Raw genomic sequence first — 25,759 nt, 5'->3', positions numbered from 1 at the left:
TTGAATTCTTGAATCATACACTAAATACTAGAATCAAAAATATTTTTGCTTAATAAAATGTTGTAAAATTAGGAAATAGACAATTAGGAAATCTCTTTAATTCCTTTAGCTTCCTAGTACCATAGCTTCTGCATCTCATATGAGGCTTATTACTTTGTCAGAAAAGTGTTGTAGTTAATAAAGGAAAATGTTTGCTTTGGAAAAAATACCAGCAAAAAAAAATTTTTAGTTGTTAGCCTGATAAATTTTGTAATTTTGCTTTTTTGTTTCCAGACATTGCCCTAATATTTCCTTCATGTTTAGGTACTTCTATTAAGTTAAGAAGGTAAATAAAATACAGGAAATCTGTTTTTTGTTTACACACAGATATACTTAAATTAGTAACAGAACAGTAAATTTCAAAAATTACTTTTAGAGGTGGCTAATTGTATCATGTGTGTCTGTATTTCTCTACTGTTGTTTTTACAGCATGTTGGGGGGGTTTGTGGCTGCACTTTCTTTTTCTAACCTTAAAATATGAGCATTTATATTTAATTTTCTGAGCGCCATATAGGCTTTTCAATATACGTGTCCTGTATATTAGCATCCAGACCTAAGCAGCTAGATACATCTCAGTGCCCAGTACTTGTCAAAAAATGCTATAAACTTTCAGTCTTCTGGGTCATGGGTTCCTTGTAATTTTTTTTATTATAATTACTGGATTTTGTGGCATTTTGTTATGTACTTGCTTTATATAAAGCAATATGAGAAATTTTTTTTTCATATTCAAGAGGTTTTGTGTTTATCCAGGTCCAGAAAGGAATTGAAATGCTTAAACATGCTCCTTAGTTTAAGATGCACAAAACTGGCATTTGCTTTTAACTTAAACCTAGAGCATGTCAAACATTGTAACTTCTTCCAGTTTCCTTTGTGCATCCATATAACTCTGGCCTAGTCAAGGTAATCTAGTTGAAATAACTAACTCTATCCAGGACCATCCTTATCTCAAGCTGAAAGCCCTTTAGGAGAATACACTATAGGGACTGAAGCTGGTACCCCTAATGTGCACTGACTGGGATTCTTTCAAGCTTTTTTTTCTAGTGTGTGTGATTATTAAACTTGCAAAATGCTTGTCCAGTTACTGTTGTTTTAATGTTCTGCAGAATTTAAAATCTGCATACTTACTGCACTTAGGCAGCATTTTCTTTCTGGGAAGGAAGATTTCAGATTCAACCTTTTTCAATATTTTTTATGTTTCCATTGTATTTCTATATTTGCTTTCCTATATTTCTGGCTTTCTTTCATTTTCTGTTTCACTTTATTTTCAGCCACTGTAAATTAAGTGGAAATACCTAGGCAGGGTTGTGGCTTCCATTTGAACACTGGATTGTAGAGGTTAGATACATAAATCTACAGGCTTCTAGATAACAACATGGTTGTTGGTAGTAAACAGGTCCTTTTATTTTGATACAAGCCATTGCTCAGGGTGGTACTTTGCAGATGAGACTATGAATGATGCTTCAGACTGAACTGAAGCATCAGGAGGCATTTCCAAAAGCTCCTAAGAGATGACATTGAAGAGGTTAAAATGATAACTATAAAAGCATTTCATGTATATATTTGTTTGAAATTAAATATTGAACAGCATGGCTACCAAGCTATAGCCCAGTGCAATGTTTTTATTTCAAACCTTGCAGATTAAGCATTCATATTTCAGAGAGCAGTGCTGTGAATCTGTATCCCACAGAACCAGCAACAGTTGTAGAATTTCAGTTGTCTAGAGTAAAGTGTGTTTATATACCTTCTTTAGAAAAAAAAAAAAAAGTTAGATGCATCATGTTCAAGTTGCTGCACAATGAATTACATATTTGCCTTTGTCTTTATATATAGTGGTCAAATACAGATGGACATGTCTTCTCTTGGTCAGGTACGTTAATGAGTGTATAATTTTAAAATATTTGGGGGGGGAAGACAGAAAATGAGCCCACAATTTTATCAATTAGTAATCTGTCAAGAAGGGAAGGTAAAAAGTAAGTAGGCTGAAGGGCAAAACTAAATCTTCTTTAACGTATTTATAAAATTGTTGTGAAGTTTGTTTGTTTGTTGTTGTCTGTGGGTGTCTGTATATATAAAATTTTTCTGTGCTTAGCTGTTACTTTTTCATTTTAGTTTCCCCACCCTCTGCCTGTTTGCCAGTTCAGCTATGCATCATCATCTACCATTTGACCCCCTATCTCCATCTTTTGGTGTAGGAAAGCAGTATATTCATTGAGGATAAACCCAAAATATTTTGTAAAATAAAATCAGTGTTTCTTCAGTGTGCTGTCACTATAGTTACAGAGAGCATAGTTAAAGTACGGGGTTTGAGTTTTACAGTGTGATATATACGTTGCTTATTTGTTCTGTATCCTGTCCTGTATATTAATGTTTTTTGTGAAGTAGTTGGTTTAGATTTACATTATCCACCTATTTGTGCTGGAACTTCACTTATATAGTATCTGCTTATTTATCTGTCTGCTTTTCATCACAGTATTTGTAAGAAATACTTCAAGGTAATGTTATGCAAAAAAAAAAAAAATCTATTTCCAGGAGTAGAGACAGAAGATTTATTTATCTTACAGAGAGAAAATGCTGAAGAGGAACTGGAATTCCAAAGGAGGAGGGAGTTGATTATGGAGAAAGCAAAGCCTGAAGCAAGAACTTGTGAACAGGGTGAAAAATGGTCATTGAGCCAGGTATGGAGGTGTCCAGATGCAATAAATGGGGAAACATTTGGAATCATTTCATTTTGTCAATTTGTGTGTGGGGATAGGAGGTTTAGGCCCAGTGTGGGGATGGGCTTTTTTTTTTGCCTTAGCATGAATCTCAAGGTTTGACTGTAAATGGAAAGTTGATTAAGACCTATCCCTTTGGAAAAAACTTACACAACTAATATATCCAATAAAATGATAGTAGTGGCAATGGTTGCATTCCCCTGGAAAAAATGTCATCTCAAAGTTAGATCTTCAAGAAAATGAAGTACCTGACTCCTTTTCTCCCCTTACCTCAAATGTTCTTGTAGTTATATAAGTTTTTAAGTTTATGTTAACAGGTTTTTTAATCGTATTTAATATTGCAAGCAGACTGTATATAGGTTGCGATGATAGTTTTTAAAGTTTCAAAAATATTTTAAGATTTATACACTTTATTGATCCAGAAATGTAGAACTATTGAAAAAAAATAAGTATTTGGGGCATATGTTATTACTTCAGAACTTGCTGTACAAGGATTTTGTGACTGCACTTTGCAAGCAGATTGTGAGAACAAAATTACAGATGGTGCTGTCTGTATTGGCAGTATGTTAATATTGTCTGTGCTATCCAGAAATAGGAGGGGGTTTTTGTTTATCTCGATGCTTTTCAAATATTTTTATGTATAATCATCATCATAGTATGAAATACTCCTGTGACAAACTTGTGACTTTGTTAGTCCTAATTTTGTCTTTGCTTTTTCTTTAAAACATCAAAAAATGAAGTTGGTTAATTTCCTTTGTTATATTGTTGTACATTGTATTTACCACACTTTATTTGGAGCAGCTCTTACTTCATTCTTGAGATTAACAGATAAGGCTAATTCAACGTCAAACTGGTCTCTGCATTTTCATGAAAGTGTTTAGCAAAGAAATACCACTAATTCACCTCTCCAAAAGAAGCAAAATCTTCCTAAACCCTTGTGGGGGTCTGATCTGGACTGTCCTATGCAGGTGAAAATCCTAGCACACTCTGTGAAATGGAAACAAGTCCTGCAAGAGCAAGCTTTTAATCATGCTATGTTCTGTGTAGTACTTAAGTAAGCACTTGTGTTGCTGCTTGTGTTGCTAAATGAATTCAATTCAGTATAAATTCAGAATTCTGACTAGAAAAATATAGAAGTGCTCAAGCACACAAGTCCCCAGGTAGAACTGGCTGGAATCAGATGAGTAAGATTTCTCTCTGTTTATTCTAGGTAATACAGTGGTTAAGCTAAAATTATGAAAGATGTCTAAGGCTGAAGAATTTTTTTTAATTTGAAAACGGGCCAGGAAAGGTCATGAAGCAAAATGGGTGTGTAATCTTCCTTCCCATCTTGCTAACTTTTGGAAAGCTCTGTGACTGTTGGGACCTAGTGTTCCTAGTGTTCTCTTTTGTTTCCATTTTTTGTCAATTAAAAAAAAATTGCCCTAGGAAAATTGTTTAGGATTGAATTATAATTTACTTATGCCAGTTGTCTTTCTGCTGAGTTATGAATTATTGATTTTATTTCATATTCATCAATGTGGTGTGCGTTTCCAATGTAACTATAACAGAAGTGGTAACAAAAGGTATGTTATGTTGCAATTATAAATTTAATTGTTTACAGAATACTTCTTGCTTCAAATCTGTATTGAAAATCTATATTTCCAAAGGTAACCTTTGTGATAGTTCAATTAAAAAAATATGCTGCATTTTAACCAGTAAACATTAAAATCTTATAAATGCAGTTATAGTCCCTTGGTATTGAAGCAAAATACTTAATGACAAATCTGTGTGAATAGTTTCCATATGCTTTTTAAAAAATGTTCTTCACTAGGAATAGAAGTATCTATGATTCATGCAAATTAACTGTTTCAGTGAAAAAATGCATTAATGTGTATCTGACTATATTTAGTAAAATGTCCCATTGGTGTGTTTCACTAATATAGGTTTTGAAATGTTTTTTGTCTTTTCTTTTTTTTTTTTTTTTGTTTACTTTTCAAACATGCAGAATGATCTAGTTGTTTGGAACAGAAGCGGGCAAAGCTCTCACAATGAGGTAAGATGTCATTTGTCTCTTATATGTTTTATATGAATGTTTCAGAGACTAAATGAAGCACAACTGAATTCCACAGAACATATGACTGAGATTTTCATCAGAAATGAATATGTGGTTTGCTTGGTGTGTGGTTTAATCTTGTAATTTCAGAGATTTACTAGGGTATAAAAATACACTTTCTGATCAGCTTGTTTCAGAGTTATACAATTTAGTATAAAACATTAAAATTTTTTACATTTTCTCCATTCAGACACACTTTAAATTTTTTTTTTTTAATTCTTCCTTTTTCAGCAAGATTTTCTATTGATTTCAGTGCAATTTCTTTTTGCACAGTTGTGTCATGTCCTTGATTAGTTTTTAGAGAGGAATCTGTTTTTATTGATCCTGTAGCTTTCTAGTGCAAATCTCATTGGAAGGTCAAAAAGGTAAAAAATGTATGGAGCTCCTTATGGGGGTTATTTACCTTTTTTTTTTTTTTTTTTTTTTTTTTTTTTTTTTTTTTTTGGGTGCAGAAATAGGGCTTCTCTCTCTGTATTGCATTGGGCATAAGCATCTTGCAAATTTGTGGGCATGCAGCCACCATCCACCAGTCTTGGTGGTGAGACTTCTGTAGTTCCCAGATCCCAGTGAAATCATTGTTTAAATGGGATTCCCATTATGAAGTTTGGTCATAGGACTCTTTCTGTGTTGCCATTTGTGGTATGATGATTATACCTCCCCCTCTCCTGTATGTTGCTGCTCCATTCTTCCTGCTGCAACTCTTAGCCTAGTTCAGGGTCAGGGGTGATCCTGCTCTGAGGCATAAGCTTAATTTCCTCTTTTTTGTTTTTTAATGCAGAAATTCAGTTTTGCATGGAAAATACCATGCAGAATCATAATTAATTCTGTGAAAGAAACAAACTTGCCTAAGGAAAAAAAAAGGCCTTTGCTTTGTTTTTTTAAGTGTACTCTGCCACAAGAACATATGTTTGATGGAACCAAGTGATGAAATGGGAAAAAAACTGAGAAATAATTGAGCTTACTTATAACTAGAGGGAATATCTTGCTGTCTTTTGTAAGAAACTCATCTTTTCTAGCAGAGAAATAGGGTGCAATAAAAAAGGGAGATTATCATAGGTTTGGGACCATATTGTGATCAGATTTTCGTGTACTAGTTAGAGCATGCAGTATTGTTAACTTTTGCATTTTGCATGGTCAGACATGCTGAGATATATTCTGAGTGTTATTCTAACGTTGATGTATGTTCTTGAATTACACAGAGTAAGGATAAAAGTCCAACAATATCTCCTACTACAAACACCACAATCCCTTTTGGCCTGAAGCCACGATCAGGTAATGTGGGAAACCAGTTTGTGTGTACTGGTTTGGGGTTTTTTTCAGCTCCGTTAGAGATCTCTATTTTTCCCCCTTAAGAAGTAAGCAATGTAACATTTTCTGTACAACAGTTAGAAGAAGCTTAGAACATTTTAAGGTTTTCTAGTTTTGAATCAAGATTGAATTTGTAAGAAGTATTTATTTGGCACATTATATATGGATCAATTTTCATCCGTTACTAGCGGGTGTTGTATAAAGTTATATGTATATTAAAAAAATATGTGTTTGTATAAAGCTACACATATTTTATATGCATATATATACTTATCATCTGTGCTGACATACTAATTAAAATAAGATCTTTTCCTTGATTGGTATGTGGTGGTGCAGTTTAGATTTTGTTGAATAATATATGTGGATAATTAGGCTATTTTGGAACACACTTGTGTTGCTCTGAAAATTTTTCACTTCATTGAGTCTGTCAGTAGTTATGCTTGAGTAAAGATCAAGCATTATGGAAAGGTTACAGCTTTACTTCAGCCAGCAACTGAGTTAAATGAATTTGCAGTGCACTGTATCTGCATAACCACCAGTCTTTTAACAAGCAGCAGTTTATTTAAAAACAAACAAACTAAACCTAAAAGCAAGTAATGACAAAAAACCTCTCAGACTTAGAGGCGTATTTGAGGGCTTGGATAACAGCTTCCTTTAAAAACTGGATTACCTACACAATTTAATTCAGTTTTTCTCTTCTCTTCTCTGTTCTGAGGTAGTCAATATTGAGTCATGCCATGTCACCTCTAATGAGTAGCTGTAGGTTTTCAGTATGTTTCAGCATACTAAAACCATAGTTCTGGTTTCTCTAATTCACTACAAATGCTTTTAATCAAGTGATGGTAAACCCCTTTCCATGACAAAATACTTGATAATAATGGCAGCAGTTTGTGAAACTGCTGGTGAAGCATTGTGAAAATGTTTATGAAATTGTACCCATAGATTTAGTTGGTTTTTGTTGTTGGTTTTTTTTTTTTAAGTGTTAGAAAGCTGCTTTTTTGAAGGAAGATACTTTAAGTTTCTCTTGTAGTTGTGATATACAGTTAGATCTGTTCAGCTACATTTCTTTGGTTGTTGGAATGTTAAACACTGTCTCTGTCTTGTTCCTGATGATTTAGAAATCTTGATATTTCTACATAAATTTAAAATACGGGTTAAATGATGAGCAAATGGGCCCTGTCAGGATTTGTTGAAAATAAAACATTGAGTAATAAAAAACCATTACATAGTCCATTGGCAATATTGCAATATCACTGAAGAAAGATGCATGAAAGCAAAGGGAGGGCCAGGCTGTGTTGCTGCTTTCACAGGATGTGGGCTGTCTTCTGAGCCTGCAGTGAAATCTGCTGCTGGGGACTGGAAGCTGCTTTGTGGAAGAATATGCAAGACTGACTTCTTGTTCAAATGTTAGTTTGACATGCACTTCTGAATCTTGGCATATAATGCCTAAGTTTCATTTACTCAATGACTAGAATAGGTCCAGGCAAAATAGCCTAGTGACTCCTTTTTTGAGAGAATTTCTAGAAAGACTGGATTGCAATGTTTGCAGTCCTTTGCGTCGAAACCATCAAGTCACACTCTTCAAGACCAGATGTGCATAAGTCCTACAGTCCATTCCCTGATTATATTGCAGCTATGTAGTGCCTCATTGAATACCAAGGTCAGTTGGTTAGGACCTGCTGATTTTCTGCACTGTACTCATTGAAGTTCACTTATTCTAAGAGCTTTGAACATGTCAATACTGTAGTGTCTTTTGGTCCCGTTATGGTTGCATTAAACTTGATAATGTGAATTTTTTTTCTTTTCCATGTGAGACACTACAGGCACTAAGACCCATTACTGCACAGTTTCTCTCCTGATCATGTCTAGTTTCAGTCATCTTACCTTAAATTTATACCATGGTAAGATGGGGCACTTTGCAATAGTAAAATTTTACATCTAGTTTCAGATAAAAATACAGTATATTAACTATGTAGCACCATGTAGCAAAATGAAACCTTGCAAAGGCATAGTAAAGCTGCATATTGTTTTATCTTTTGCTGTTTTGCTAATACATAAGAAATATTTACAGATAGAAGTAGTACATGGCTGAAAATATTGGCATGTTTGTGAAACCTGGATGTTTTTCCTTTTAAAGCTGGTTTGCTTGGCAGGTCTGTAGTTTCTTCATTGTATTTCCTTTAAAACTTTGTACAAGTTTTGTGCATTTGAACCATTCTATCATTCCAACCATTCTGGTTGGAATTTGTACTTGTTAATTATATGCTGCTTTACTGTCACAGACCTGAACTAGTGCAGAGGTCCAGCATTTCTGTGCCCCAGGAAGGTTTTTCAGCCTAGTTTGCAGTCTACTTTAATAGGTTTTTTCATTTCAGTTCTTAATGGCCTTAGGGGAAATGTTATAACTTACTGGAAATGTAAGCTCTAACGAAGTTAAATAGTTAAAAGTCATTAATACTATTTAACTTTGTTAGAGCTTACATTTGAATTAGAAGTTGGTTCTGTAAGTCTCTTAAATCTAAGTGCAGCATTAAAAGAATATTGAAGTGTTTGAACTAAAATGTCTCCATCATGCTTTGTGGAAAAAACAGTGGCAAATTTCCAATGAAAATATATGCAACCATATTTTTTCTGAAATTTGAGAGTTTATTTTCACTGTGTTTATTTTCATCTATTTAAAATGAATGTTGCTTTCTATTTGATTTTCCATCTTCCTCATAATTTCATAATGATTTATGTCTCTTGGTAAGGTGAAAGTAAACTGTTCTAGACTTCTGGTAAAGATTCCAGTTTTGTGAAGTACACGCACAAATGTCAGTGCTTCCAGAGGATAAACCACAGTGGCTTAAACTTCTGTGTTAGTACATACTGATATGTGTTCAGGAGTGAAGGTCCTTTTATACCTTCATTTTTAAGCTAGGCAAAACGTTGGGAAAACTCATATCTGATGGCTGATTGAAAGAACCCAAAGTACCCAAAGAAAATGTTTTGAAAGGTAATGAATGTTTACATTTCTTGAAAGATTTTTTCCAAGGGTCAGAAGTTTACTTTGAATGTAAAAAGACAGACGATTTTTTAATTTTTCACATTATTTCCTTCTGTATTTTAAATATTTTCAGAGAGTATGGACTTCACATTAATTTTGAGAACCTTAAAAAAATACCATTGAACAGAAGCTATTTTCTTAGAGTTATAGTTTGCTTCTTGGGAAGTGCATGAGCTCTTTGAAAAGGAATCACTCAAAATAGAAAATAAATTTAAATTCTCCCTCCTTCATCCATGAATTGATTGTAATGTTCAAAGTGGTGCTAATTGTTGAACTTGAGAGCTGCCAAGGTCTTGTGGTACCTTTAATATGCCAGACCTTGAAGTCTGAACAGCTTCTATACATTTTGCAGTCAAGAGTTGTTTTTCCTTTTGTGCTGTGCAATTTCTGGGACACTATGTGTCTTAGTTTCTGCTGAACAAAGTGGCAGCAACACAGACAAAAAAATTTCTACTGTCAGAGGCTGAAGCAAGCACTGACAAAGCTCATAGTCACAAAGCACTTTGAATTCCAAAGTGAAAAGTTGTTCATTGCAACTGTTCACATAGCATAACATTACTGGTGAATCCAGGGCCTTCAGTCTGGTTGGCTTGTAGAGAGCTTGAAGCACAATGTTAGGATCTGTGGTAGACATGCTTGTGTTTCAAGTTAGTTGGAACATATAATGATCATTGAAACTTGACAGTATTTTTCTCTCATTTGAGTGCTTGTTACTGTTTTTCTATCTCTGGATATTTATTCCTTCCATTTGTTGTCTTCTCTAACTGCATTATCCGTGTGCTTTGGAAAATAGTTGAGAATCCAAATTGCTACCAGAGTCGGACTGTTTATCTTTTGCTGTAAATTTGTGTTCTGTTACCCAGTGTTGACTCTACTCAGAGTTTAAATTATGCTGACTCTTGAGTTCAGCTGATCTGGTGTCCCAATAGCCAGAAGCATTGACCCAGTCTTGGGAAAGGTGAAAGAGAGAGAGAGCTGTGGAACTCTGAAAAGAAGTTTAAGGTGAAGTTTTATGTGACACTATCTGAATTATTATTATGTTAATACAGATTCCAAAACTGTGGGAAGGAGAAATCCTACACGATTAAGTTCCTTCTGGATATTAGTTTGGAATGGTAGTAAAGTGGGACTTTCTGTGCTTACTGAAACTTTACTTTGGACTTTCTTCTAAGTGGTCTTATTTAAGTGGTTTTAGTTGCTTTTAGATCTACACAGCAATCTTGAATTGTTTTGTGTTTATGGTTTAGCATTTAGAGCAGAGGTAGTTTATAATCTCTAGTTTGGTCTGAGGAACATGAATGTTGCTTGTGTGTAGGATTCAGTAGATAAATGTGGAGATATATGTAGAAAAACAAAAATTGAGTGAATTAATAATTTTTTATTATTAATAGAAGAAGAGGTAAGGAACATTTTGGTCAGATATAGGATGAGTTCATTAAGGGGCAACATCACAATAAAAGGCAGAATCTCTGTCAGAAAATAGGAAACCAGTGTGAAGCTTTGAAAGGCTGGATGATATGCTGAAGAGATTCAGGAAGGAGATATTTTAAGGATGTCAGTGTCCAGTTCTGAAACACTGTAGAATGGAGGTTTGAGGAAAGCTTGGGCAGAAATCCTTGCCACAATCAAGACAAGAGACAGAAGCGCAGAGTAGATGTGGTGGGGAAGGAATAAAAAATTCTGCGGAAGGATCTGAGGATCAGTAAGAGGTGGTGTTGTGATTAGATAATGGAGAGAAGGCAGAATGGATAGGGAGAACAGGGACTTTATTGCTGCCCCAATTTAGCTCTGTAATGAGTTAATGGGTGGTCATGAGCTGTAGGCATGATGTGCTTTTATGGTCATCTGGTAAATAGTCTGCAGATTGTTGCAGCTTCTGTGGAAACGTACAGTTTTGGGTACTTCAGGGATCCCGGTCGAATAATTGATGATGTTATGTTTGTTAGAAGACTGACTGTGGTGCAAGTTTGCCAAAGCGTGACAAACTCGGGATCAGCCTTTGGGGTATTCTATGTCTGTTCTTGACCCTGCGAAGCTGGAAAAATTTGTGGAGGACCAGTACTTACATAGCATGGTGGACCCATTGTAGATTTGAATTTATTGCTGGGGGAGTTGGCAAGAAAAAAAAAAAAAGTAGTGCTTCATTTATTATTAAGTGAATTAAAATGAAGGGAAAACATCTGTGGTACATGTACTTACTGAACATCCTTCAACAAAATGAGAATCCAAGTGATAATGTAGTTGCTACTTCCAAAATCAGCTGGGAAATTGTAATGTAATAATATTTTCATATGGATGTGTAAATTTTCTTTGTCTTTTTGAGACGTGTTCTTATTACGTAGTTACACAACTATATAAAAATTCTTATTCTGTGATAGTTTCCTTCTTGAAACTTCACAGCTGGTATATTTACCTTCTGGTTCAGAGTCAAGGTTTCTATCAGGTTATAAGGTAAAATCTATGGGTACTTTTTCTTAAAACTTGGTTTTAACAAGTTGCGTGAAGTGCTGTGGTTACAATGATCTTGCTAAGCTTAACAGCCTTAACTGCACATATAATGAATGATTTGCAAATACTAACATTTAACTTTTCATTCTTTTTATTCTGCACCATCTTTCATTCTTTTCTCGAAATTTGTGCATTTTGTATTAATCACCTTTGAAATACATCTTTGCCATTACCATACAATCCTAATGCCATATATGAAATGCTACTGCCCACTTTTATTCCCACTCCGGTCCTTATTATCACCATGTTTGGACTGGTTATCACTCCCCTTCAGCAGACCCATCCCTCAGTTTTCCTCCTATCTCCTTCAACACACTTACACAGGCACAAACATGGGACAGCTTTAGCTACAGTATCCCATCTGAAGGAGACAGTGACAATGGTAGGTGTTCCATATATAATTTACTTAATTTTGTGTTTTCAGAAACATGAGTATGTGGTGAATGCCCCACGTGGCTAAGGACAAAGGCTATACTCTCCAGGGGATGTTTATAAGACTCAATTCCTCAGAGGATGCACTTCAATTTGCTCTGGAATATATAGTGTCAAAAGTCAATGAGTGATGTTTCACTCTTTCCTACTCTGGCAAAACAACTTTTCCTATGATATTAATTCCAAGAACTATTTTTATTGTAGTTTTGTTTACTTGCTTTATTTCCAAGAGCTGTAAAAATTGTACTCAAACAGCAGTTAATTTTGCTGCTTTCTCTTCTGCATTTTTTTATTATTTTTTGAAAATTACTGATTATTAAAATATCCTGCTTCCATCTGCATTTATTGGTGCAGGTGCATAACTAGCATAATAGAAGAATCCATAAAGAAACAAAGCCGAAACAATCAGTTAAGCAAAAATAGGGATTTTTGCCTAATAGAAACTGTTAATAAGCTCTTCACAAGACCACAAATATTGAATGATAAATGCAAACATTTAGCTTACTGTTAAGGAAACTTTCCTGTCTGACTATTCAGATGCCACTCTGGAAGTCACACTTGTACCACCCAAGAATTCAGGACTGAAGCCTGTTCACTGGAGGCGTTTCATTCTTAATTAATTTCTTTAGTTGAGGGTATTTCCTGTTTGCCTCAGTGTTCTTGATTATAAAACGATAAAAGATAGCATAGGTAAGGAATCAGCTTCATAAGGGAAATGAGTGTGGAATATAAAAATTCTGATACTGGTAAGTTGAAAAAACTAAACTTACTTCATGATGGTGTGAAGCTTAGGTAACGTTTCACTGATGAATATTGTAACAGAGAAACCTAGACATAGTTCTTCTATCAGTGCAGCATTTGATCTATGTTAACCTATATTTGTTAGTGTTTTAATCTTCTAAATGAAAGGAGTGGCGCAGACGGGCTTGTGCATTTGGAACAGATAGAAGCCTCCTGTCACTCAAATCTTAAGCCAAGTGCTGATGTTAGTGTTTATTATCTTGGAGTGATACAGCAGAAACTGCTTTTACAACTGCGTATTTTTGTAACAGGGACTATTGCATTTTTGTTACTTAAATATAGGCTGAATAAGTCAATCAAATAAGAAACGCAGCTATAAACTTTCGGCCTGACTTCATCTCTGCCTGTCATAGTCCAACTTTCTTTTTTGTTTGTTATTTTTAGAGTCAGGTTAAATCATTTTTTATGGTTTGCCTGAAGGATGATGTTGTCACACTAAGTACTCAGTACACTGAGAATTCCTTGATGTACAGTTAATAGTGCACAAATGTGCATTGAAATTCAGTGCAGAAATGAAAATTTTCACCAGGAATTTTGTCCTTGACAGTGGTATGTTGAGTACATAATGTATTATTAACTATTACTCATGTAACTTGCTGACACGTGTGCAAAATACTTTTTAAAAAAATTATTGGAACAAGTACTACTTAATAACATGGCTTGAACATGGATTCAAAAAACAGAAACTGACTCTTCATAAGAGTGAAAAATAGACATTCAGGTGTGTGTGAGATATGGGCTCCCCTTGCTGGAGACTGTGTGTAATGCTGAGAAGCAAGCAACACTTAGGACTGCCAAAACTTCCTCTATGGGAACACTTTTTTAAAAATTCAGTACATACCTATAGTTAATACTGTAGAGTGTGGCGATTTTTTAATTCCATTTTTTAATCAATTAAATTTATTTTATTGAAAAGCTTCTGATTATAGTTTCTCTATAAATTCAACCATAGATTATAGTTTTCTGCCTGAGATTAGCCTGCCTTTTTCTTGTGGTGGAATTGAAAAAGTAATGCTGATACCTTTCAGTAAGGGACGTTTGTAATCTGAAATTGGAAGGAAGTAAATCTTGGAATTTTGACTTCACAAAGGCCTAAAAAAGGATAGCTGTGGGCAAACTGAATGAAGACCATAATAATCCTCTAATTTTATGAAAATTGCACATGATTCTATACTGCTGTTTTTGTAGATAATTATTTGGAGTGTTGCTACTGCTAATAAAGCTACAGTGGCATTTAAGTACCATTTAGATACCACTACTCTTCAAGAAGGATTTTTATCCAGGTATTTCTTCCCTGAAAGGCAGCAAAGCTCAATTATTAGACTTGTACAATGAACTAGAAAATCTTAGTAATTGCTGCTACTGTTTTTAATTAATATGATAGGAGATTTTTATTTCACCTCTTAAAAATCTAGAAACAGTCTCAAGTAAATTATTACAGAGTTGCTAATGCAAAAATTTTAATACAGTACAGTTCTGGAGGTAATAGAAGTCCTTGATAAGGATTTCTGCTCTTAAAAATCTTGGGATTTGATCTTTTTGTTGTTGTAGCCAGCTTAAACGATACGATTTATCAATAACATTTTTAGATGCTTTTTCATCATATATCAATGTTCTAACAGCCTCTGTGTTTTTGGGCATGTACAGTCATAGTCACATATCGTGTCACCATTCTACAAAATGTTAATAAGCATGGATCTGTCCATACACTCTGCTTTGGATGTGGAATTCAATTCCAAGTGTTCAGTTTGCCTTCTAAAAAGCAAAAGATTAAATATTAATAAAACTACAGGTCTTTTGCATCTGGAGGCATGGCTCTGCTACTCTTTTGCATTGTGTGGCAGGTCAGCATGAAGAATGTTTTTATTTATACTGTGTGCACCTCTGTGTAGATGCTTCTGAATGGTAACACTGATGAAGGTGTGTTCTGCCACTCTGCCCCTGGGATTTCTGACATTATGAAGAGTAGAGTTTACTTATACAGAACTGTAATATTAGGTGTTCTATTTAAAAACAGTTCTGTTTAACAAATAGCATTAATATAGCATTCCAGAAATTACTGATTTAGCAGCAATGTAGCAAATTTCAGTTCCCTGAGAAAAGTTAAATTAGGACTGTATGAGTCAAGTAGTGGAAGGAAGCAAGTTTGGTAACTGGCCGTGGTTTATTCTGTCTTGATGCCTCAGATGAATAACCTAAAGATATTCAAGGAGTTTGTTGCCATAAGTTTTTTGTAGTAACTAAGGGAAAGAACTCTGCCTTTTTGCTGAAGTGCTGTAGGTGCTGTCTGTCTGCCCCTTTGGCTAGAGAAGTAACTTACATCAGTTATCTCATTACTTAAACAGCCTGCATACAGGTGAGCCTGCACACAGCTGGGTGAGATTCCTCGTGACTACACTTGTGTGAGATGGCAAACAAAGTCACAAACGGGGACAGTTGCATTTTGGCTGTACATCTTCTTCTGTACCATTCAAAGCAGTCACTGATCACAGAAATGGAAGGGTAGAGGTGCATGTTTGCAGAAATGTCATGTAATGATTTAAGGAACTGTATTGTGGGCAAAGTGTTAGAGTTGACACGACTAGTGGGAAGAACTGCCAAGAGTTTGTGCAATGCTGCGTTTGCAATAGGACTTTTTAGTGTAGGCAATTACTGATGGCTGAGTCTTCCTACATTCGTCTTTGTTTCGTGGGTTTGTTGGGATTTTTTTTAGCATAACCTTATCTGGTAAGCATTTTGTTCTGTGTAGGAGGCTTGTCACAGCTTTTTACGCAATTCAGCATCTTGTTAAGATAGAGTTCTACTTAAGAGATGTTTCCTGCCATGTTAAATACAAAGTGTTGTATAGATCAATCTCTCTAAGGGACACTGGTGGTGCTTAATCATCTGACAAAACTTGCCCGTTGAGATTAGGATTTGGATGATAAATATCTGTGCCATTGATGCCTCAGGACACTGTCCAGAGCAGTATCTAAAAAGCAGCCATTCATAATTGTAATCCAAGATCAGATTTTTGTGTCTTCTGAGGACAAAAAAAAAAAAAAAATTCTGTTTTTGCTGGAGGCAGTGCCTAAGGATTTTGCTTAATTTAGAAATAAATAAATCAGTGTTTGTTCTTAAACTAAAATCTCTCTTTTTAAAAATCAGTGTTCTTAAGACCTCAAAGAAATTTGGAATCAATAGATCCACAGTTCACAATTCGAAGGAAAATGGAGCAGATGAGAGAAGAGAGAGAGCTTGTGGAACAGCTACGTGAGGTATGTCAGTGTTGGTACAATTAATTTATGCTGATGGAATGTCTTTTTTAGTTTTTCTTTGGGAAAGTTGCCTAAGGAGGAAAATATAAGAAAGGTTAAATGAGGCAATGTTACTTCTGCAAATCACATTGATGAGACTATTGCTGAAGTTCTTTATCACGGTCAGATGTCTGTACTTTGGGAAAGATTTTGTAAAAATGAGAAATAATAATGGGAGTTACCTGAATAACATCCTGTTAATCAGCATGCTTTGCACTGGTGGAATTAATGATTTATTTAATTTAATCAGAAAGGTTGAAGGGAGCACTTGAGAGAGAGAGAGGTCTAGGAACTATTTCCAAACAGGTGGAGAAATCTTCAGTTTTGCATGTAAAAGGCATAGTGAAATTTATTAGTTAAAGCTAAAGGTAGATAACTAATGCTTGAAATAGCTTTCTTAGAAATTAAATCAAGGTTTCTTCAGTGGAAAATCTGAATACAGAAGCTGGTTTCCTGATACACTGTCTTGAATGTAAAAGCTAGAGTTTGATGAAAAAATTGGTGCATAGAATTTACATTACACAATTAATACCTCGGTAGCAATGTTTGTGTGACACTTGGTTTTGCTGAAAAAAAGAGATGACAACCGTTGCTGCATGGAATGTCACAAGCCTGAACCTATCAAGGTTTTCAGTTATATCCCATTAACAGAACAGAGGGTATCACTACAAATCCTGAAAGTGATAAATGGTTTTCACTTCACTGCTGAATTACAAGATTATTTGTTCTTATCCCATTAGCTTCATGAAATGGTTAATTGAAAAAAATGTTAGTTTTAAATAACATGTCTTCTATTATTTAATTTTAAAGCAACGGTTTTTCTCTTTACCAAAAAATATTTAAAAGGTGGGATTTTTAATGTAGAATTATGCAGATTTCTGGATTCGCACTGTCCTACCTCAGGCCCTCACCTGTTCTAAGTATGAATTAACCTGAGTTTACCCTGCTGATTTTTTTCTTTAACAGAACAGGTCTTGTTGAAGATTTAACATAGTTGATCAAATGTGATATATTATCAATTCTAAAATTTGAATGATGCCAAAAGGACAAGATGCAGAAATTAGATGAGGCAGACTTATTGGTAATGGGAAAGAAAATGTGGTAATGGGGAAGTAGCAGTAATAAACTGCAGTAGTTGCAGTTATTCTGAGCCTAGTCTGTTCAGCAGCATCAAAGCAGCTTTTTAACATTTCTTTGAAGAGTTACCACAAATACGTTGCAAGTCCCCAAGTTCCAAAAGATAATCATAGATAATTTCCGCAATATTCCTGCCTTGTGCATTAGTTCAGTCAATCCTCACAGTGAAAAGTAGCACAAGGTTATTCACCGTGTTGGGCATAATTGTGGAGCAATAATAAGGATGTCTCTACCCAGTATTATGTATTACCAGTAGTGCTGGTTTAATGTATTGCTGGCCTTCAGCTCCATGCACTGTCCTTCTTTGCTCTCATCCTGAATTACCATGTCCTGGAATGCAAATTATTTTCTTTCTTGTGAGAAGTTTCATTATGAGTCAATGAGCTTAGAAGACTGACCATTTTTGAAAGCACAAAGTGAGATTTTCTAATTAATAAAATTTCTTTAGATATACTGGGTCCTTTAGTGATATTAGTTATCACCAGAGCATTTGATTATGTACTGCACAAGAAAATAGCCCACAACCTGTAAGTCATTAAGTTGGTACTTTAATAAATATACGTATTAGTGAATTTTGCTTTTGAATTTTTTAATGGTAAGTTAACATTCAGTGAGATTCCACAGAGCCATGAACTCCAGCATGAAATGGCATTGAGCTGGTATTGTAGATGCACTGTGCTCCTATTAAAAGTGTACCCTGATCTCTGCTGAATAGTCTCCCAATAGACAAATTAGTGTTCTAACAAATAAATTTTTTTATTTATTAATTTATATAAATCTTTTTGTAACAGATTTTGGAAAAACAGTCTGGAAGTGTATTCTTTTTATGTCCTTATATACCAAAAATGTTTTCTGATTTGTGAATTAAACCAAGGTGAAAAAGAAACATTACATTAGTGAACATGATGCACTCCCCTGTTTGCCACTTGTGAGACCTACATGCGAGTGCTTGAGTAGTGTGTCTAGTAAAAGAAAAAATGGGAAAACATAATGAAACACTAGAGTTGTTCAGTGGAAGCTATTTCATGGTGAGGCCACCCAAATTAAAGGATGTATGAGAAAGAAGTGAAGAGGTGGATTTCTTGCTTTAGAGTGCTGAGAATATCATATTACTGTCCTCAGCTGCCTGAAGGGTAGTAAAAGAGAAGGTGTAAAGCCAGGCTTTTCAAAGATTGACAGTGAACCCATGATAAACAGTGGCACAAATTGCAGAAAAGGACATTTCAAGTAGTTATAAGGAGAAAATTCTTTGCCATAAGGATAGTGAAACACTGAATAAAGTTGCTTGGAGACTTTGAGGGCTCTCTGTCCCTGCAGATATTCAAAACTTAACTAACCAGGGCTCTGGTGTCACTTCAAATTTGTTAGACTGTGACCTTCAAAAATCCTTTCCAACCTACTTCTTTTATTCTAAAATTAATTATCTATAAATAGATATTCATATTCAACCAGTATAGGTTGAGGTAACATATTAATAGAGAGTAATGACATTAAGAAATTCAACTAAGAAATATCTATTTTAAGATAATGAGAGAGATTGTCTCTGTGTAGAGTTGGAATATTTTCAAGATTGGAGCACAATTCAGGAAACTCATCATATATAGCAATCTATTGGGTTTGGGGTTTTTTTAAATTTCTTAAGTTTTTCAAAAGTATTTTATTTTGCAATATCAAATTCTGTTCATTGAGACTTCTGTTTTTCTTACCAGGTATCCAGAATTTCTCTTTTGCATCTGAATGTTTTTCCTTCCCTTACTTATTTTTCTGACCACTCTAATGTTTCCTGAGGAGTTTTTATGCTGCTAGGGAAAGATTGCCTTTTATTTTGTGCTTGTATAGTCATTAACACAGTGTAGTTGTTTAAATGTGCTGCTGATAAAGAAAATTTAAGATGAGTAAGTGGGAGACTTGGGGGAATGGTGAAAGGAAGGAGCCACCTGGAGTTCAGTCGCATGACTAATTGCATGAAGATGTGTTTTTATACCTCTCTATATAAAAACAGATTCATATTGTGGCAGCAGCATTGCAGTGTTGAGTTCTTTTAAGGAAGTTTATGTAGTTCAGTGACCAGCATAAAGGAGGTTATGGTTTAGTTTCTAAAGAATTAGTTATATAAAGGAATTGTGATTTTTTTATAATAAAAACTCTAAAACTGACTATGTGCCTGCAGTGTAGGAGATGAGGGTATTTATTCCCTTTTTGTTCCATTCAGTGCATTTTTGTATCAAAGCGTGCCTGCATTCTTCCTTTGCAGAACATAGAGACAAGACTAAAGATTTGTTTGCCCGAGGACCTGGGCTCGGCTCTGATGGATGGTGTTGTTCTGTGCCATTTGGTGAATCACGTTCGCCCTCGCTCTGTCGGGAGTATTCATGTACCCTCACCAGCAGTAGTGAGTTTCATGTTTCTTGCTGCACTGAAATGTTTTATTGGTGACTGTTTCATTCCCAAATTATATTTGGGTACATAAACCATGTTACTGTTCTCATTGAATGATCTTTGCTGTTCAGGACAACATGTAAATGATTGCAAATTCAAATGTTCATTCATTTTTATATATAATACATTTATATATATCATCTAGGTATATGTGTATATGTATACAAGCACATCTATAAATGAACAAAATTATTCTGCCTTGTCCCTGTTCTTGCTACAAGATCAGGTGTTTTTGTAATGGCATTTCTGTTCAGAACAGTGTGAAATGTCTGATTGCAGGTTTTTCTTCTAGTACACCCTTAAAAAAGAAAACTAGCCCCTCCTTTGTTGATTGAAAAAATGCGAGGTTGGCTTCAGCAGTGTGTGGCTTAGCAGATGTCATGTTACTAAAGTGCTTAAGACACTTACTAGCATATTTGTCCTGTTGAGTGAAATGTAGAGGTGATTCCTTTTAACTGTAGACAGAACAGAAACTTGCACTGTAGTGATTTAATATTTGTTTGCCTAAATCTAAGGACCTGAAGATTTCAGGACATATGCTCTGTGTGAACTTTTTGAAACTTTAGAAAACACTATTGTGTTTTCTCTGTTTGTTTATGTCTATTTCTTGAATAGATCATTGTTGCAGATTTCTGGTAACAGTATGATTCTGAAGAGGTTTTGTGTGTTTTCAGACTATTTGCCTTTTTCTTTTTAATGTACATTTTGGTAAAAATTTGCCATGTACACCCTGATACTCAATTCTGAGAATACCATGTGGATTTTGGAGGCAATCTGTAAGAACTTCCAGGAAGACAGATTTAAGAAAAAGATATTTTCTCAGATATTCTAGTGGAATTTCTTTTGCTGTTCCTTGACTTAAAATAATTTCTATCTTTGGTAAAAACGTGACATTGCCAAAATATGCAAACTTGAATTTCTGGAGTAAAAGCTTCTCATGCTGATTTTTAAAATAAGTATCTTGTGGTGTTTTCTGTAACAAAATACTCATATTTTATTTTTTTTCTTCATTTTGTTTCAACTTTATATTGATGTTCTCTTCCTTGAAACAGCCTTCAAATTCCTTTAGCCTGGAAAATTAGTTCTTTGAATTCCTTGCTACTACTGTGAATTTTTGGTTTAAGTGGATATTCAGGAATTACTGTTGTTTCACATCTGATATTGAAAAACTAAAGTAATGAGGAGTTTGGATTTTGGTTTTTCTTTTTAGTAACGTGATACTTCTGTAAGTATTTGGTGAATAGTCCTGAGCGGGACAAATTATACAAGTGTTTGAGATTCTAAAGTAATAGGACATTGATTCTTCAGGGACGTTCATCTTGATTATAGCTACTATAAATTTGTGAGCACATTACCAGTTTTGAAGGACTGAGCCTGTTAATTGCAGTTAAGTCTGTTATTCATTTTTTCTTTTGCCATAAATGATTTTTTTTTTCTGTTCTACAGCCTAAACTTAGCATGGCCAAATGCAGGAGAAACGTGGAAAACTTTTTGGATGCATGTAGAAAACTGGGGATACCAGAGGTAATTTAATTAAGTCTGTCATTTCTAGATGTTCAAAAATGAAAACGCATTAATTATATGAACACTGAAGGATTACTTTTTCAACTACAGGTTTCTAGCAATAAAGACACAGAATTTAAAAATTGAGCTAAATAATGTGGTTCAATACTACTTTAATGCATTTAAATGGTGTATTCCATAGCACTTAAAAATTGCAAGTGATGTCTTAAAGGAGTAATTCACTATTATCTCTAATACCTCCTTCTTTGCCACGGAAAATAAATAAGGAATTATGATAATGTATTATGTAAGTAGCCAAAAGCTTGCTAATTCTTTTCATTGCACAACATAACTGTGTTTTTACCTCATGCTTTTAGAATATCAATTTCATTCTTTTTAATTTTTTCTTTTTTTGCAATATTTCCTTTTTTTACAATGTTAAGTATTCTGTGCATTGGTGACTAATAACAGACTCATCTCTTCTATTGAAACATTTCTTCAGTGATTTGAAGAAAAGCCTTGTGTGTTAAGTATGGAAAGCATGTATGTGTAAGATTCTATAATGTAGTTATAAGTGTTTCAGTGGTTGAAAACAGGGAAATTGTAGTGCTTGGTGTTTTATGATTTTCATTTAAGAATGGTATCACTCATCATGTAATTTATTCTCATCTTCATAACTAATGTAATGAATACTGGAGTTGCATTGGGATTATGTCAAAGACTCCTTTGTGGTTTTGAAGAACCTATTAAGAAAAAATTAAAGTTCAAGTATGTGACCCTCCAACGAAGGTAAAGTGTTATATAAGGCCATTTTAAACGGAACACGGGAAAATTGCATTATGTATTTTCACTGGTGCCTACATATGACAGTATAATGAAGGCTGACTTCTTTTTAGTCTGTTTCAAGAATGCTGAAATGAAAAGATATTTTGTGTGATTTCCACCACCATCCCCTTGGGGAGCAGATGGTAATGCAAGATTTCACATTGGGAAAGAATTCTAGTTTCAATTCTTTGTTTTATCTATATTTTAGCACTTGATTTGGAGAACAGCAAAAGTGACAGTTCATTTTTGCTATTTGTAGGAATTTTGAGGGGGAGACTTTCTTACAGTTTCAATGAATCTTGGCTGGGTCTCTTAAGTTGTAATGGTTCATTTAGTTCTTGTAGTTATGTAATTTATTATGTTAGAATGATTTCATATTAAAGGTAAAATTTCACTTCAGAGAAGATGAAAATCTCATTGTTGTGGACTTGTAGTGATGAAGTATTTGTTAAGCTGCCCCAAAATTCTTCTGATGCATCATAAATTATCAGTGAATAGAATACAGGTCAGATTTTCCTGGCTGTAGCCTTTTGGGAAAGAAAAGGATGAGATCTGTTTTCATTGCTGGTATGAGATCTTTCAGAAATCTTTCCTTCTCTTTGATTTTGGATTTCTATAAGTAAGCTCTCTGGAGATACATCTTTTTGGTATTTTGTGAATAGGCATTTCCATATAAATATTTATTACTCCTCCTTTTTAGTCCTTGCATCAAAATTACTGTTGAATTCTTTAGGATTTTTAAAAATTTTATTAAAGTTTATTTGTTGAAGAGTTGCGTGGAGGCTTGGGCACAAAGCCACATCTTACCAGTTTGATTTGTAAACTGACCATCTTTATGTATCTAAATAAGCATTAACTTCTCTGGAAGGGAAAAGCTCATCCACTTAAACATTAAATGAATTGTAAACTTACAATAGGTTTTGAGTACTTTGAGGATATTCTGTTTGATTAGCCATGGTAATTTGCGAATGTGTATTTGCTATATTTTGTGAAAGCACATCGTGTTATGGAACTAGCTGGTAGATGCTAGAACTTTGCTGTGTGTTGCAGGCAGATGGATTAGGAATGTAAAGTTGTGTAATAGCAAGTATGACAGTCAGCTGTCAAAGTTTTTAAAGAACTACAGATGGCGTGCTCATGCTTCTTCAGATTGATGAGTTGTGCAGTGCCTGACTATCTCTGGAGAAAGCAGGAAAAGGAGTGCAGTGAACGACTTCTTTTTTAAAACAAGCACCTTATGCAGGAAAGTGATGGATTCTACTTTTGTGTCCTTACACCTGTAGGTATTGGGCTTTTCTGTGGTACTTATTCTCATGTCCAGTTCGTGAAAATTGAAATTCTGCTGCATGGGTTTGAAAAGGATTTAAAATGGTCATAATTTGATTTGTTTTCAGTTACTGAAGGAATAGAGTATGTCCTGTTTCTTGAACTCCACAGGTTTGGAATAATTTCCTGTTTCATCATGTAAAATGAAACTAAGAAAATAGCTAAGTAGTTGCTGTGTTGTGCTGATGTGCATGGTCTCTTACTTCTGCGGTTTTCAGCATTCAATTCTTGGATCAAAATTACTTTCCCAGAATGATCCTGGGCAATTTCATACAAATACAGAACAATGCAGCAGTTATCTAAATGTTTCACGCTGAGTATCAGGAGTTGGCATCTTGACCAAAGAATTCCAAATACAAAATTCAGGAACATCAGTGTCTCTTTATAATGACTGGTGTGTAGATGACTCTGAAAGCCATTACCTGCCAGGTGAGAATTCCAGTACAGTGGGGGACTCATTGAAATCGATTTCTTTTAACAGCCACATGATCTCCTGATTGCATGCAGAAGGAATGTGCTGGATCACATGCAAAAGGGAGGTTTGAAGTCTGACCCTTTAAAAGAAACTAAACAGCAATGCTCTGGCTGCACCAGGAGACTGTCAAAAGTGTGAGAATTGTAGGACAGTCATGTCCAGTTTTGCCACTAGGCTTTGCGGTAACACCTAATCAGAGAACCTCTTAGATCACTTCTTGAGACAAAGCAATGTTTTTGTTTGATGTGAGAAAGGGATGTTGTCAGGTGAGTATCTGAAAGTATGAATATTCAGAAAATGTCTTCTGTACCGCTCAGGAGTTGTATGACAAAAAGGTGCAATCTTTGTCTCCTAGAAAATTGCTAAAGAATACTTTAGCATTGTTAACTAAAACCCATCAAATTACCTAATTTCCTCTATAGTAGCTACAGTGACAAACATTCCTACTTTTTGCCTGATACAGATTGAATAAGCAAGTGGCAGTAGATGTGTGGCAAGCAGGGCTGAGGTCTTGCTGCATTTTTCAGTGACATGCAGTACGTGGATGATGCCATTCATTGGACTTACATTGCTAATGTCACATGAACCTGTTATTATGAAATAATACCACACTCACTGCTTACTCAGTTCATCCATGTTGCACCCACCCTGTCATACTTCGTAGGTTTTAAAAATAAAGCTGGATTTTTACTTCTCTTTTGTGTGAAAGTGTGGCCCCCAAAGTGCCAAATGTAATGGTTCTTTTGCAGTTTTACTCTTCCTAGTGACATCTCATCATTTTTATGGTATGCAGCTTACACTAATGTAATATCATATCAGTTTAGGCACTTGAGCATATTTTGACCCTTTGCAGGGTCAGGTCAGAGAAATATGATTTATCTTTTTAAAAAGGAAAGAAAGACTTGCCCCACATAACATACCACTGCAATCTTCATACCAATTTAAAAAAATAGATAGGCTGAAGTTATCATGGTTAGTACTAGAATGGTAATTTCTGATTATAAAAAGGAGTGATAAAATGAAATCTTTGACAGCCAAATGTTCTAGCAGATTTACCGAGTGTCTGTGTTCCAGCACGTCAGCAGTGATGCAGCATGATTTAGTGGGACAAATAGTATCTTGGGTAGGAATGAGAGACTTCTGCCGTGTCTCTTAAATTTTCAGTCGTTTACGTTGTGTAAACATATTGAGCAGGAAAGAGGGTGATGATAAGGAATAGCTTTTTGGATCTCAAGTCATTGTACAAAGAAGCAGACTACGAAAGGTTTGGCTGTGCCCTTTCTGAGTGACTTCTGAATCCTGCAGATGGGACCTCGTTCTGTGTTTCAGCCTCTCCTCTGATAATGAGATCCACCATGTGGCGATGTCAGACAGAATTATTCTAAAAATCAGTGTGACTTGATTTTGTGTAGGAATTGCAAATTAAGTAAAACAATAATAAAGAAAAAACAGGAAGGTTTTGTATTCTAAAAGTAGCAAAACAAAGTAAAGGAGGCAGCCAGGCAGTGACTCTAAAGTGTTTTACCTTCTATCCACCTGTTCAACTGGTAATCATGTTTTTCAGTTTAATGCAAGGCATATTATCATTGCCACTTATGTTTGTTTTCTGACCACTTCACATAATCAGTTACTTCTCCATAGTTTCATCATGAGATATCCATGAAGTTGCAGTAAGTTTTCTCAGGTATGACTCCTTTCTCCACCTTTTCCCTCCGGACTCGGTAACGGACTCTGTTTGGCCTACGGTATGGAGTTGAGTCGTTCAATGCACTCTCAATTACAGTTCTGAAAGCAGAGTTCTGAGGTTCCTTTCAT

General features: G+C 34.9%; 1 protein-coding gene across 4 annotated transcripts in view; it reads left to right on the top strand.

Annotated features, from left to right (window-relative positions):
- The window catches only part of LRCH1 (leucine rich repeats and calponin homology domain containing 1), a 116,326-nt gene that overhangs the window by 75,939 nt on the left and 14,628 nt on the right, over positions 1-25,759 (top strand). For 3 of the 4 annotated variants that reach the window (XM_066176173.1, XM_066176171.1, XM_066176172.1), the window contains 7 exons: positions 1,870-1,906; positions 2,601-2,714; positions 4,741-4,788; positions 6,048-6,120; positions 16,091-16,200; positions 19,631-19,768; positions 21,262-21,339. In XM_066176173.1, coding sequence (XP_066032270.1) covers positions 1,870-1,906; positions 2,601-2,714; positions 4,741-4,788; positions 6,048-6,120; positions 16,091-16,200; positions 19,631-19,768; positions 21,262-21,339 — 598 coding nt within the window. Of the gene's footprint in view, positions 1-1,676; positions 1,767-1,869; positions 1,907-2,600; positions 2,715-4,740; positions 4,789-6,047; positions 6,121-11,987; positions 12,093-16,090; positions 16,201-19,630; positions 19,769-21,261; positions 21,340-25,759 lie in introns of all 4 variants that reach the window. The other variant, XM_066176175.1, reaches the window with a different exon arrangement.

Source organism: Chamaea fasciata, unplaced genomic scaffold (genome assembly GCF_029207755.1).
Source record: "Chamaea fasciata isolate MVZ Bird 193981 ecotype frontalis unplaced genomic scaffold, bChaFas1.0.hap1 SCAF_2, whole genome shotgun sequence".
NCBI classification, from domain to species: domain Eukaryota; kingdom Metazoa; phylum Chordata; class Aves; order Passeriformes; family Sylviidae; genus Chamaea; species Chamaea fasciata.
Note: the sequence above shows the minus strand (reverse complement) of the source record. Positions and strands in the feature narration are given on the sequence as shown.